This window comes from Plectropomus leopardus, chromosome 18 (genome assembly GCF_026936395.1).
Source record: "Plectropomus leopardus strain MGB_pleo_1.0 chromosome 18, ASM2693639v1, whole genome shotgun sequence".
Taxonomy (NCBI): domain Eukaryota; kingdom Metazoa; phylum Chordata; class Actinopteri; order Perciformes; family Serranidae; genus Plectropomus; species Plectropomus leopardus.
In genome coordinates this window covers 31802944-31818350 of record NC_142193.1, presented here as the reverse complement: position 1 = coordinate 31818350, position 15407 = coordinate 31802944, and the positions used below count along the sequence as shown (strand labels likewise).

At 39.6% G+C, this 15407-nt stretch overlaps 1 protein-coding gene across 5 annotated transcripts in view; it reads right to left on the bottom strand.

Annotated features, from left to right (window-relative positions):
- Positions 1-957: 957 nt before the first annotated feature.
- The window catches only part of LOC121956318 (thyroid hormone receptor alpha), a 114796-nt gene continuing 100346 nt past the window's right edge, over positions 958-15407 (bottom strand). For all 5 annotated transcript variants that reach the window (XM_088069326.1, XM_088069327.1, XM_088069328.1 and 2 more), the window contains 3 exons: positions 14568-14714; positions 11963-12221; positions 958-11215 (listed from right to left, as the gene is read on the bottom strand). In XM_088069326.1, coding sequence (XP_087925452.1) covers positions 10965-11215; positions 11963-12221; positions 14568-14714 — 657 coding nt within the window. In that variant the 3' untranslated portion in view covers positions 958-10964. The remainder of the gene's footprint in view (positions 11216-11962; positions 12222-14567; positions 14715-15407) is intronic.

The following is a 15407-nucleotide window of genomic DNA, read 5'->3' as shown; positions in this document are numbered from 1 at the left end:
CATTTTTTTCTGATATTGGATTTTATTTCCACTGCATTGCAGCGGGAATCAAACTAATCATTTCTTGACTATACTGCTACATGTAGCTACATGCTAACGGCAGGAAAACTTGTAATCTTGGCTGTCAATGTTGCTAATATCGCCCAGATTTTTAATAATATTTTGCAACGTGTTGGTTGTGAAAATTTTGGTATTGAAGCTTATTAATGATTTTTCATAGAAAAAGCAGGAACAACCTGCTACAATCGTTTCCTGTCCCCGAGTGCACTGCTACATGTAGCTACATTAGGGAAACCTATCATTGCTGATGTTGTGAATTTCTTCCCAATTTTGACCTCTTTCCTACTGGAACATGTCCGGTTGTGTTTAGCAGCTTTTATTGGTGATTTTCAGTGTAGAAAATGCCACTTTTCTTAATTTTGGTCATTCCCTTGCTGAAAGTACACTGCTACATGTAGCTACATGCATTAATTTTTGGACTAGATTTCCGCTGGAACATGTTCGGTTGTGAAAATTTTGGTTTAGAAGCTTATTAATGATTTTTCATAAAAAAAGCTGCAACATTCTGCTACAATTGATTTTTGTCCACGAGTGCGCTGCTACATGTAGCTACATGCTACATTAGGGAAACCCATCATGGTCTTTGCTGAGGTTGTGAATTTCTTTAAGATTTTGACCACTTTCCTACTGGAACATGTGCGGTTGTGTTTAGCAGCTTTTATTGGTGATTTTTCAGTGTAGAAAATGCCACTTTTCTTCATTTTAAGTCATTCCCTTGCTGAGAGTACACTGCTACATGTAGCTATATGCAACATAAAGGAAACCTCTAATAGCCGTTGCCTGTGTTGTTAATTTTTGGATCAGATTTACACTGGAACATGTTCCCTTGTGAAGATTTTGGTTAACCTTTAACACGTAGGAATCTGGTGCCGCTGGACAAAGACAAAGAAGGCAAAATTGATATCAAATAATTTTATAATGTCGAAAATGAATGTCACATAGCCACAAACACGAACAGCTTTGAGCCATTGAGATGCCATTCTCTGATTGTGCCATGAATGATTTGTCACAGAAAACAAGACAAACAACAACCGTGCCCATTACAAACCCACGAACCAGCATTATAAAAGAACACCATCAAACTCTCGTCTGGGGTGCTTCAACCTCATTCAGCTTTACATTCAACACTGTGCTGTGCCAAAAAATTATGGCTGCTTTGCAAACGGGGAATAGCCTACTGCGTGCGCGGGGGGCCTCACATGACGTCTCTCAGATACACTGATTTGGGCTGCAGGGTTGTGTGCTACTGCATAAAGTCACTGTGAAGGGGAGCTGCAGGGGGGGAGGAGCAAAAACAAGAGAGGACATTTTCATCACGGGAAGTTTGGGAACTTTTCTCGTTCAAGGCACAATTTACTGGCCTGAATTGAAGTACACAAGGAAGTGTGTAATTGCATATTTGCACTTGAGATTTGAAGGCCTGAAGAGGATTACATCTCTCTTCAAAGCTTTTCAGGGGGGCAGGAGCACCAGTTTTGATTTCTTAGCCGTCACCGACTCTTTGAAAGTGTAATTTGGATTTAAATTGGCCAAACCACTCAATGCACCCCAACGCTTGTCCTGCTGATGCATCGGTCCTCTCTTGGTTTGTCAGGGCAGAAAACACGTAGAGATGGAATATATATCTGCCAGCTGATGATAAATACTCAAAGCATGGCTTCATATTTCATGCTATCAATTTCTTATAGACATAACAAAGTGCAGTAATTTTCAAACATTTTTTTCTAGAGTCACAACATTGTTACAATGATGTACAACCTGAACAGATCCTGTAAGCATTTTTAGCAAATTCCTCAACCCTCTACAACACATTTTGAGTGTTTTCTTTTTCAGTCCAGCTTACATTTCGGGAACTAAACTGTCCCGACAAAAATGATTCAAGCCGCCAATTTTTTTATTCAAAAATTTGGGGCCGCATTTTAATCTTCCTGAGACCACTGCTGGGTCCATTTTGCCGACCACTTGTGTTTTTCCTTGCTTGAGCCTGATCACTTCATCTCCTTTACTCTGGCACAATGCAGTACAATGAGGTATGAATAGTTGTATAAATCTTTCTTTTTTTTGGTTTCTATTTTGTGATATTTTTTTTCTTATCTATGTGGTGAGGCTGTTTATCCATGAAAAGCAATATTTTTGTTACGACACTGAGATTAATATACGGCAGTTCCATACATCGCAAGATTTTGAGCAATCTAAAGGCTAAGAACAGGATGCAGGTGATATATATTTTTTATTTTTTATTGACCCAGGTTAGGAGTACGAGCAAATGCTCAGCTTAGCAAGTGATACAGCCCAAGCAACTGTGGAAAGCAGGATTCAGGTTCATTCACTTTCAGTTCAACTAATTGGACAGTGGATTTGGCAAAACCTTATTTAACAATAATGAAACATTTTCCCCAAAGTAACCTATTAATTGTGCTGGAAATAGAAAAATACTATCCATAATGAGCTGTAAGGGACTGTGTGAAAATTATTAGTGAGACAGTGTTATGTGACTTTATTTATTTATTTTCTCAAGTTGTCATCAAGTTGTACCAGTAGAGTTTTGATTCTCTGCCCAAAGCAGGCTGTAATTTCTCAGTATTACCCCAGGTTTGAATTGGGTCACATTTTTTTTCCAATTTTACGGCGAAAGAGTGGAAGAGCAAACCAGGACAGAAAAAAATGGATTTTTAAATGGGGTCGAGCCCCAAACTTCTCTTTTAGGGCTCGGGTCAAACTTGGACAGAAATTATTATTATGGGGTCATGTAGGGGTCGGGTATAATTTTTTTTGGGCTCGATCAAAGCTCTGATTCTGTCAAATTATTTTGTGATGTTGGGTCAAAACAAAATAAATACCGCTGTGGATAGTCTTGCTTTTTTAAACAGTGAAACATACAGTTAAACTGCATTTCTCGCACCAATAATTTTTGTACAGTCCCTTAGAAAAACAAGCGTATTAATTAATCAGCGTGTTAAGTGACATTGTACTCAAAATGTGTTGTTGTGTGAGCAAGACATCAAAACATAGCGTTTAACCCCACACCAATAACTATCGTACAGTCCCTAAAAAAACATTAACTGTAAATGTTTTACTCAAAATCTATTGATCTGTGAGTTTAGCTGGAGTTTTTTTGTTTTTTTTAACTGAAGGAAATAAACCCCATTTTATGGGATTTTGGCCCATTGATGCACAAAAGACAAGAAAAGAGACAAGTGCTAAGCATTGCAGATAATATAGACAAGATAAAAGTTTGGGAAAAAATAAATCAAGTATGAGTGTTTGTTAACGGGAAATATTGGTTGTAGAAGGCTAATTATTTTAATTTGGGAGTGTATATATAAGAACACATTGAGTTCCACTTCCTAATTCAGTTAAAACAAGTTATATTATCATAATGACAAAGCAATGTGACCTGAGCCTGAATTGACATTAAACTCTACATGATAGAAAGTGTAATTTGTCCTGTTTACAAACTACCAATGTATCCTAGCATCTAGCGAGTTAGCTGCAGTGACTCTGATAGCAGATAAAAGTTAGATTTAAGATTGTTTCTTGGAAAAAAAAAAGTTTGATAAGATTTGCTCCTTGGAGACAATTTAAAGGCCCAAGAGGATTTATAGTGTACATTTCCAGACAGCAGTAGTGGAAGCTAAAAAAAAGGCGGGAAAACTAAACTTTTGGCTTTCCATATATAAAAATGTTTTAGGTCATTTCTGTAAAACCTACAGTGTGACTACAAATCATTGTGAAGTTGATGTTACTAAAAGGTTAAACTTTGAATAATGCAAATCACCTAAAATTACATACTGAAGTGCTAGCATACACACAGCAGCGCTAACTCTGGTGCCAAATCTTGTCAGATTATCTTTTCTAATGTGACCAACAGGTCTTTAAGAAAGTACTTCTTTATTTGAGAAAAAGTATGATCGCGTTTGCTCCTTTAAATAATAACTTCAAAGCTCAGTGTTTTAGCGGAGGCTAACAAAAAAAAGGCGGGAAAACTAAAATTTTTTCTTTCAAAACTCAAGATTTGTTTTTGGTAGTTTCTGGAAAATCTACACTTAAAATCCAAAATATTGCAAAGTTTTTGTCACTGAACAGTTATACATTAAGTGATGAAATTAATCCCAAATTACATATTGAAGTGTTAGCATACACAATGCTAAGTTAGCTTTAATGTCAAATCTCTGCCCATCTGATGTGACCAATGGGCCTTTACCTTCACATCATTTTCATGGTGTTGTTATGAATGTGTAGCACATTTCAACGCATATTTTAACACCAGAATAAGGCAACTAAAAGTTTAAATGCTAAATCTGATTATATATCCCAGAAATTGAATAGCAGGCTGTTTTAACGATCAACGCAGACTCATTTTTCAGCTCAACTGAAGGTGATTTGAACCCTGGCCCTTGGGTGACGTTTGAGCACTAGCTACCACTGCACCAACGATGGTCTGAAAGTGCATATACAGCCATTTTTATCACAGTAAAGCATCAACACAGATAGACAGACATTCACTTACCAAGATAAATCAGATGCAAATTAATAACGGCATTTAAAGAATAATCAGAGAGAAAAAAAACGTTTTTTTCCTCTCTATCCAAAACAAAGTCACTTCATCTGTCCTCACACCACAAGCCTTTTTATAAACATACTATATTAAAGAAAAAAAGGACTTATCAGTAGCAGTCTGTCACACGATCAAGGTTTTAACCCCGCTTGCATCCACTCTAGAATAAGCAGAACAACGAACACTTGGTGCACAACGAAAGCAACATCAACAACATCAAAAATCAACATGAGTGTGGAACTTCACACCGTGTCTTTAATCGTACAATTTCAGTATTTTACATTCCACATGTGGACATATTCCTGCAGGGATTGTCGACTATCTCCACCAAAGAGTGCTAGTATGAGTCGGGGTAGGTTTCTGTGATCGTGCTCGTGGGAAGGAGGAAGGAAGGTGCACACCGAGAGGACAGAGTGAAATAAATAGAGGAAAGGGGACGGGGTTGTAAATTAGGACGTGAAAATAACAGGAAGTAGGATGGGAACGTCGGGAGGAGGGACGGAGTGGAGGTGCAAGGACGGGAAAAGATGCAAGAGAGAGAGAGGATGTTGACTTACAGATGTTTTCCCTGGGTAAAAGTCGTAGAAGTATCTGTGGAAACGAAGTTGCATGAGTACTGAACTGCTTCAGAGTGGTTGTTGTAGTTTTGTGCTATGCTGCAGCAGCAGAGCTCCAGAGCATCAAGTTCACATTTTAGTTTATTGTAAACGCAACATAAAACTTTAATCTAAGAGACAGTTAGAGAAAGAGAAAGAGAGACTGAAAGAGAGAAAACACAATTCAGTGGTCACTGTGCAGAAAAGACGGAGACGTTTGCAGCTCGGGTCGGAAGTGTGGAGAGTGGTGCACGGTGTACAGGCAACTCGAGGCAAACTTTTTGTTTCACTGTCAAAAGGAAACAAGTGTTTGACTCGGCGGCTGTTATAATCGGAGGCATTTCCATCCGGCTTTGCCTGCAAAATTGCCTCGTGTACCACCACTAATGCCGCGTTCAAACACGCACAGCAAATCCATTTATTCATTTTTGAGATTCCACTTATGAAAAGAAGAAAGTTTTTCATACGTTTGTAAGCATCGCGAGTTCAGTGTGAAAAGAAACTATTTTAATTTTTAAAAAGTTAGTGTCCGCGCTGCCTTGAATTATTAAATTGACTGAATCTGAGAAGACAAGTTGAATTTAGGGTTGCAGCAATATATCGGTTTCAAGGTATACCGTGGAATTAAAGATGACGGTTATCGTACCATGACGAGTCGATCTTTCCTAAAATAATCTGGGAAACCAACTGCTTAATTATTGTTTACTTTATATGTAATTGTTAAATTTAGTTCTATTCGCTTGATTTTGTGAAGTTGTTGCAACTTAAAAATGTCATTTGAAATGAAGTTTATTGAAGCTGCTAAGACTTAATGAGATTGATTTTTCATTTTTAAGTTACAACTTCACAAAATCAAGTGAATATAACTACATTTTAAGCAAACCAAACAATAAGATAATAATTAGACATAAATTAAGATTAATAGTTATTATATATTTTTCAAGACAATCGGTTTCATATCTTTTTTAAAGTAAAATCAAATTGACAGATTTTGCAGTTTAATCATTTAAAAGTTACTTTAACTTGTCTTTTCCAATTCAGTCAACTTCGTAAAAAGATTTTAAGGCAGTCAGTACACTTTACACTCTACTTTTATTTTTGTAGTGTTTCTCGTGGAAAACTTGTCGCCTGGTCGCCTTGTGACGATGAAAACTGAGGTCATATAGATTTAGCAAATTGCTTCATTATCCAACAGTTAATTATGCCAATTACAATATGGCGTCATTAAGAGATCAGATTTAAAGCAGTGACTGGATTTGCCTGCTGTCTGGATGGAGAATCATTCTCATAGTTAGCAGTGATGTCCTGGTAAAAATGGCTTTTTGGTGAGTCGGATGGTGGTCTGTCTCTCTGCTATGCTGGTGCAACTGATCATGGCTGAAGGCAGTGTGCTCTGTGGTGCTGGTGTGGTTTTTTAGAGGACGGGGAGGTGAGGAGGATTTCTCCAGTGATCATTTGGCTGAAAGAGAGAAAAAGAGAGAAAGAGAGAGACAGACGGAGAGGCTGCGCTGCCGGCTCAAATCTGAAATCAGGAGCGTTGGAGATGATGGATTTCGGCTTTTTAAGGTACTTCTTGTGCTATATGAGGTGATCTAGAGGTATGCAAAAGGTGGGTAAACTCTGAGGGTTAGTTAGTGATCTCCACAAGGCAAACAAGCATCAGAATGCAACGTGACTGCAAACAATGCAAAAATATTAATATATTAATACAGCTGACACCTTCTGCTACATGACCGGTCAGACGGATGAGATTTGGGCCGGCAGCGAGAAATCAGCCACTGTTAGCTCTAATGCCACAAACAATAACTGCAACATTTATATTTATATATATCTATATCTATAAATATATGCTTCTGTATACTGTATCATGTATATTTGTATTACCGTCCTCTGGGAGGCACATTAACATGTCAGGATTACTAAGCCAGCGGTTCCCTGTCCGAGCCATGTTTCGCTTGCAGCATGGCTTTCATTCACAGTGATAGTGAGCAAAGTACGGTACGAGACACGGCGGGCGTGAAACTGTACTGCTTGATCATCCTATTGCTGTGTGTGTGTGTGCTGCTGCTGCGTCACGTGTGTTTGTGTGTGTGTGTGTGTGTGTGTGTGTGTATCCCTGTGTCATCAGGATCTATTTTAATACCCTGCATGTGGTAACACTGAGAGCGGCGGCGCCAGAAGGCCATGTCACAGTCCTCGTTTGGGTTGAGATACCGGAGTGTGTGTGTGTGTGTGTGTGTGTTCAGAGTGTTGTTAAGACAGGCAGGAAAAGGAAAGATGCAGGGGGCGGGGTTACAGAAGGGGTTACTAAGGGATACAGACATTGTGGTTTTAGTGCAACAGAAAAAAACCTGATAGTTATTTGTCGTGGATGGCGTTTTTCGGGATATGGTTGGTGGAGCTTGTTTCAGCAGTGTTTAATAACAAGTTTCTGGGATAGGGCCGTCGCTCGGAGAGTTTCTGCGACGGCGAGGGAAGGATCTGGAGATGGACTGAATGCGCGAGGGTCCGTTTTTAAATTCTTCTTTTTTTGTGGCGGTTGGCTGTTGGCTTGGCCTGAGTCACAACGCTCCGCGCCACCACTCGCTCGCCGTTTCCCTCCCCTCGGCCGGGTGAGACCGTATCCTCAGGCGAATACTGCTGACGCACTTGCTGTTTGTTTATCTCCCAGTCACCACCCACAGTAGTCCGTTGGCCTGACCCAATCGGGCCAAAATGGCTTCCACTGGAGTCCCAGCTTCCAGCTGTCGTTGTCCCCTGACAGTTTCCTTTAATCGGCACACTGTGATGTCACAAATTCACCCCGCCCTCGTTTGTCGTTTCAGGTTCCTGAAGAAAATCCAAAGTGACTGTTGGTCCCTCGTGGTGTGTGATCAAAATGAACAATGAGAGGAAGTCTGCCGTGTCAGCTGTCAGGTGTTGATCCGGTTTGAAAGACCTGCTGTCGGTGGAGTAAACGGGTCCGTGTTGGCCTGCGTGCACCGTGTACATACGGTCCATACACAGGGCTCCCACACATTTTCAAGGACAGAATTTAAAACTTTTCCAGGACTTTTTAATGATCCAGTTTTTTTTTCCTAGCCCCAACTGCCCAAACATACGATTCAAACTCTATTCAAACATAAGCACTCCAAACTTGTTTTCTGAAAAAAATAAAATAAAAATAAAGTTTTTTCAATATATAAAAAATAAAATAAAAATATATCACCAAAAATTAAATATAAAAAATATCCCCTAAAGTAAAGAAATTGTCCTTTTTTATACTGAAATAGCCTCTGAGGGCATGTTTTCACTGTTATGTTACAGCGATGTAATTTAATACATTTAATAAAATTTCCATTTTCCATGATTTTTCCAAAAGTATTTTACTATTTCTGTGACTTGACAGGGCCTGGAAAATGTGACTGTGAAACTCCATGACTTTTCCAGGTTTTCCATGAGCGTGGGAGCCCTGCATATAAACGTCAGTGTGTTGCAGCTGCACTGAGGTGAGAGGTGAGGTAGAATCTGTCGGTTTCAGATGGGACTTGTTACGGGTGATGGAGGGAGTCCTGCAGAGGTAAGTGACAGCATCCCCTCCCGCCGCCGCCGCCGCCGCCATCTGCCCGCACTGAACCTGTTACAGGATTTGTGGGGGGCGGGGCTACGGTGTGATTAACGGGGGCGTCAATGAGAGGACAGGAAGTGCTGTGCAGCCCAGCGGTTATTGAGGAGGAAGAGATGAGCAACAAAACAACTGAGGTAATACGTCAAAAACATCTGGGTGTCGTGTGTGTGAGGTAATGAAAACAGGAGGTATGTGTCGGAGAGGTATTCTAGCATAAATACATATCTATATATATATCTGCAGTATTCATAAACTGTATGTGAGTACTCTAGATTAGCTGTCAGTGTTAATGAGTGATGCAGTATTTCAAGTCGTGATATTTAAATGTTCTCTAACTGTTCTGTAACTATTTTTTAGAGACACTGTAAAATAAAAGCAGTGGAAACACTTTCTATGCAGCCTGCAGCTAAAATACACCTTATTTTGAAAAGGCTCAAAATTATTTGAGTTCTAGTTTCAACCAATTATGCACGAAAAGGATAAAGTGTTGATATTAACCCTTTGAAACATCACCAGATGTTTGATTGATGACTGTTGATTTCTGTTCAAAACTTGGAAAGAAGGCAATGAGCAATGAAAGAGGAAAACAACAAAAAATGGAAAAAAAAATTAGTAAAAAATTTGTAAATTTAAAGATTAGTAAAAAAAATGAACTCAATGAAAATTCATTAACAAAAGAAAAAAAAGTTTATTTAAAAAGGTGATTCAAAATATGTAATTATTTTGTAACATAATTTCAAATATGTTGTTATGATAATTATGAATATAGTTTTTCCTCTCAACATTTTCCCCTAGCTTTTTAAAATTAATTCACTAAATCTTTTGATTTGTGTAACATTTCTTACCAGGTTGCTCATTGCTTTTTTTCTCACGTTTTTGTAGAGAATCACACCAGTTTGCTCAGGGTGTAAACTTCTTTAATATAAAATACTTCCGTCTGAAAACAGCACAAGAAAATCGACGTCGCTCCACGTTTCAAAGGGTTAATCTGCAAACACGATTATAGACGCTAATAAAGCCTGTTATGCTCACATCTTAGTTTAGCATGTGGTTTTGAAGACATTTGTAAAATAATTTTAATTATATATAATTAGTTACAGTTAATAATGTAGTTTTCTGGACATTTTTTCCTTTTTTTTGCATTTTGCATGACATATCTTGCCAGTGTTACTGAAGTTTTTTCTGTGTTTTCCACCGAAATCAAACCAATTTTCTCAAGTTTCAGAGTTTTAAATGCCTGTAAAAGTGTGTCCGAAGGCAGCACAGGAAAACTGATTTTGATCCATAATAACATAATAAGTATAACGGACATTATACTTCTGATATGAGCGCAGCTATCATGCATTTATGGTGCAGGAACACTGTGCAGATAAGAGCTCCATACAAAGTGTTGCCACTGTAACTTCTCCAAACACTGACTGAAGACTGACGGTTTCTCTGCAGACGCAGATAAACGTGGAAATACATTTCAGACATGAGGTAAGAGTGTCGGGGTGTGTTTTGTGCATCATGTGCCTCTGTGTGGACGTGAGAGAGACGGAGGTCAGTACGGCGGGGGAGGGGGGAGGTAGGTTTGACAAACGCTCACGGGGCCTCTGCGGGCCGAGGGCCCGGGCTGCACGGACACACGGAGGGCGCCTGGAAGGTGTGTGTGAGATGGCGGGGGCGGGGTGGTCCGAGGAGCTAGTGGTCAGGTCCCAGAGATAAAAAAAAGGTTGTGTGAGTGTGTGAGTGTGTGAGTACAGCTGTTTGTCCATACAGGTGCAACAGGAGTGGCGTGGAGAGGTGTGTGTTTGCATATGTTTGCACTGTACGCTCATGGCAGTGTGTGTCTGGACCTGTTTGCTGAGTGTGTGTGTGTGTGTGTGTGTGTGTACCTCTCAGACTGACAGTGTTTCTCTCTGCTGAAGTCGGTGTGTGTTTGCTGGTGGCAGGTGGCGGGTCTTGTGGGTGTTTGACAAAAAGAAAAAAAGGGACAAAAAAATAAAGTTTACAGGGCACGTTCCCACTGAAGAAAACACAAAATCCAGTTTTTCTTCTCTCTCGTTTTCCCCCCACGATTCCTCTGCCCCCAAAGCCTCTTTCTGTGTCCAGAGTCCTTTTTCAGGAGGGGGGGGGGGTGTGCCTTGGTTTCAACATTAAGTCACACGTCCTGGTCCGCGAAGACCTCCAGGAAGAGCGGGGGGAAGAGTTCGTTGGGACACTCCACCTTCATATGGAGGAAGCGGCTGGCGTGGCACGCTCCGATCATGCGCAGGTCCGTCACCTTCATCAGCAGCTTGGGCCAGAAGTGGGGAATGTTGTGCTTGCGGTGGTTGATGTAGTGCTCGAAGGCCAGCAGGTAGGCCTCTTGGCACTGCTCGATCTTGTCCACGCTGGTCAGCCCCGGACGGTCTGCGGCGAGACGCATTACAGAGTTCAAACACATTTTCACCACATTTTATGACTTTAAGACCATGCATCCTCTGAAACAACCATCCTGCTCCTTATTGGTTCTTTTTTATTACTGTAAAATAGCTTTTTTTAAATAAATATTATTTAAAAAAATGAATTGAGAATGGGAATAAAGGTAATTTTTTTTTTTTTATTGTCATTTTTTTTAAATAAAAACATTTTTAAAGACAAGAAAAGAAATTGGGTTTTTTGTTTGTCAGCAATTTCCTTTTCTTTCTTTTTTTTGTGATTTCTAAAGAGAGGATTTGACTTTTTTTTCTTTAAAATTTATTGTGATTTTTTTAAAGCAAAAATGCATGGAAGCAAAAAGGCCCCATTCATCACGGCCCGAAACTGTAAAAACAGAAATTCTCGTTGGATTTTCAAAATTTCAAGAGTCCTTGAACACATCATGTGTTATTATACAGGTTTGTGAAACAAAATTCCATGAAGTTTCCAAAACCTTTCCAGAACTGGAAATTTTAAAGATATATTTTGGAGATTTTATTAATTTAAAATTTTTGTTGATTTTATCGATTTCTTTTCTTTAATGCTTTTTTAGTAATTTTTAATAACTCATGCAACTGCCGCCACATTCTGATTTTTAAATTTATTTATTTATTTTAAGCTGCACGACTGTTGGAACAAACAGACCATTAAGCTACTCTGGGCACAGACGGAGCAGCAGTGAAAGTGAAACTTCCTCACCTGAGCTCATGAGCAGCACGACCTGCATCAGCGCCACCTCCGAGTCGTCCAGGTTGAACTGAGCCAGGCTCTTACCCAAATCAAAGATGGCGTCCGACACCACGCCCAACCCGCCGTTCTTCAGCTGCTCACGTTTCACGGCCATCTCGCCGTTCAGCGTCAGCGTCTCGCTGTCCGGGTCGTAGCGCACGGCGGCGCGCAGCGACATGATCTCCATGCAGCAGCCTTTCAGCAAGATGATCTGGTCTTCACAGGGCAGCTGGACGACACGCAAACAACACGCTAAGAACACGTCAACAACACGTCATGAAAACATGAAACAACAGGAAATCACAGAAGCAGAATTTTTTGTTTTTGTTTCCGGTCACCCCAAAATTATTCCCATTTATTTTTACGAAATAAAAATTTTATACAGCACATTTTGTCTTATGACAGAACTTTGGATTGAACATAACCTCTGAAATAATTCAGACTAAAACAGAATAATTTGTGTTTTAAATGAAAATAATGGCTGGAAACATATTTATATTTGTTAAAAACCCTTCACTGTTATTAAAGATGCAATAATCAATCATTTATAACAAGTTCAGCAAGGCGTTTCTGCTCCCACCAAGTGGCCAAAAAATGAAAAAATGAAAAATCAGCTGATGCAGACTTAAATATTTACAGACTCAGGATTTGATATTAGCGTCTTTAAACTCATTCAGGGTTCCTTCAGCTTCAGCTGTTGAAATAATGACGAGAAGAAGAAGAAGTGGTGCGTGGAAACAAGTCGCAAAAATAGCTTGCATTAAATATTTCAGTGTTACAAATTAATCAGGCTTTTCTTTTTATCAGGCTCGAGCCTAAAACTGCCGCCGTTGTTCTGGTTGGGCTTAGACAGAAACTGTGAGGGTTTATTTGGGTCGGGGCTGATTTTTCTGGGCTTGTTTAAAGCTTCAGCTCCGATCAGCCTGATCTCAAACAGACGGCCGTCATCTGAAGGTTTATTTTTATTTTTTTCTGATGGGCTGCTGAGCTTACGGGTGAAATATGCAAAAGTTCTATTAACCCCCCGAAAAAACCCAAAGGTGAATCAAAAATCTACTTGAAGCGTACAGTAAGATGTGGCTCAGTGCGGCGGCTCCTCTTCACTCACAGCATTAATTATTTGGCTTCTTGCGGAGAGAAGGTTAACATTTTCTATTCATAACAAGTCCCCTGCTGCACGTTGCATAACAGGGAAGCCCCTACAATATACATGATGGCTGCTCTCAGCGAGGAGGAACCACAGGAGAAACACACACACACACACACACACACACACACACACACACACACACACACACACACACACACACACACACACACACACACACACACTGTTCCTGTGAGTCACCAGAGAGAGAAGTGGGAGGAAGATGAAGGGTTCATTATTATTTGGTGTAATAGGAGCTGAGGAGCAGCCTGACAGACGCTGCAGAGGGAGGAAGAACCCAGTAAAGTGTTTCTTCAGGTTAACGAGCTCGTTAGTTGGTTAACGAGCTCGTTAGTTGGTTAACAGCGATCACGAGGTAACGAGGAGACGCGTTCACGTTCCACAGAAGCTGTGAGCAGTGATGAGACAGTGAAGCTCTGTGGAAGAAAAGCATCCAGACGTTTCCGGAAAGTACCTTAAAGTGAGGCGTGTTCGGGCTACTGTAGATTTAAAAAAAAAGAAAAAAAACAACACAAAAACGGAAGGCATTACTCTGAGAAAAAAACCTGACTTTTCAGAGAAAAAAGTTGGATATTTTCTGAGTGTATAAAGTCGCAAATTTTTGAGAAAAAAAGTCAAAATAGGCCATTTTCAATAAAGTCCAGATGCTGGTGATAATTTGGTGATTCTGGGCTTAAATCCGTTTACAAAAAATGAATGAATAAGTTCATCCACTTGATGAGGTCGATCCAAAGGGAAGTGAGGCGTTTCTTTGACCCCAAAAAACAGAACAAAACAAACAAAAAACTATATCTGCCGAATCTCAACAAAAATTTATCTCAAATTTGTGAGTTTTTTTCACAGATTTGCAACGTCATAAACTTATCTGACGTCTTTTCCCAGAACTTTTAAAAATGTTTTCTCTCAAATTTGCAATTTTATAAACTCAGAAAATATCTGACTTTTTTCTCACAATTTTGTGATTTTTTCTCTCTCAAATCTGCAACTTCATAAACTTGGAGAATATTTGATTTCTTTTCTCTGAGATTTGAGTTTTTTTTCCAAAAAAATGTACAACTTTATAAACTCAAGAGCGAATCTGAAATTTTCTCAGAAATTTGTGACTTTATAAACTCAGAAATTATCCAACTTTTTTTCTCAGAAATTTGTGTTTTTTTCCTCTCAAATTTGCAGCTTTATAAACTCAGAGAATATCTGACAAATCTCAAACATTAACTCTGAGGTTTTTTCCCCGAACATTGCCCTCCTTTGTTTTTAAAGAAATCTATATCTCTGTATCTACAGTGGCCTTATATGCTGTCACAGCTCCAAACACACACACACACACACACGCACGCACGCACGCACACACACACACACACACACACACACACACACACACACACACACACACACGACTGAACCTACCTCGGAGAACATGGGCAGCTTCTTGGCGAAGTCGACGACGCGCGTGATGGCCGGAGTCATGATCTTTGTGAACTCGCTGAAGGCTTCCAGGTCGACCTTATCTCCGTCTGACGTGGACACCATCGGACCCTGACCGATATCATCCGACTGGACACAAGAGAAGCAAGACTTTGGATTCTCGGTACATAAATACATAAAAATTCTTAACACTAAATTCTTTATATTTAAATCAAATTAAATTATTTTAAAAAAAAATTTACAATCTAGGCAGAAATTGAAGTATAATGCAGATATTTTTATTTTATATTTTTACTAATGCACTTTAAAAACATTTTTTTAGGGTTAGGGTTATTCTTGTTGTAATTTTCTTTATGCTTGTCATCAGATCAACTTTAGAAATCACAATTTCTGACTTCGGATTCTGTTTTTTTTCGTGTCTGTGTTTTACGAGACTTGTAAATATCCTGCGGAGAGCCACACAGCAACAGTCTGGAACCAATAAAAACATTAAAAACACCACCGCTCTCCGTCACACGCCGAAACCGGATTTCAGGACCTTTCTAGGTATTTTGGACATTACTCCAATTTTGGGATATTTCTTTGATTTTAGGATGTTTCTAGAATTTTAGGACATTTCTCAGATTTTAGGACATTCGGGTTTTAGCTTGTATTCACTCGGGCAGTATGGATATTAAAAGTACAAAAACAATTCCCAGTGGGGGGCCTCCTGGCACCTTATCAGGGGCCAGATTTGGCCCCTGGGCTCTAAGTATAATTGTAGTAGAAACTGAAGCACTGGGATGTAAAAATAATCAGCCATCTTAACTCCTAATCCATGAA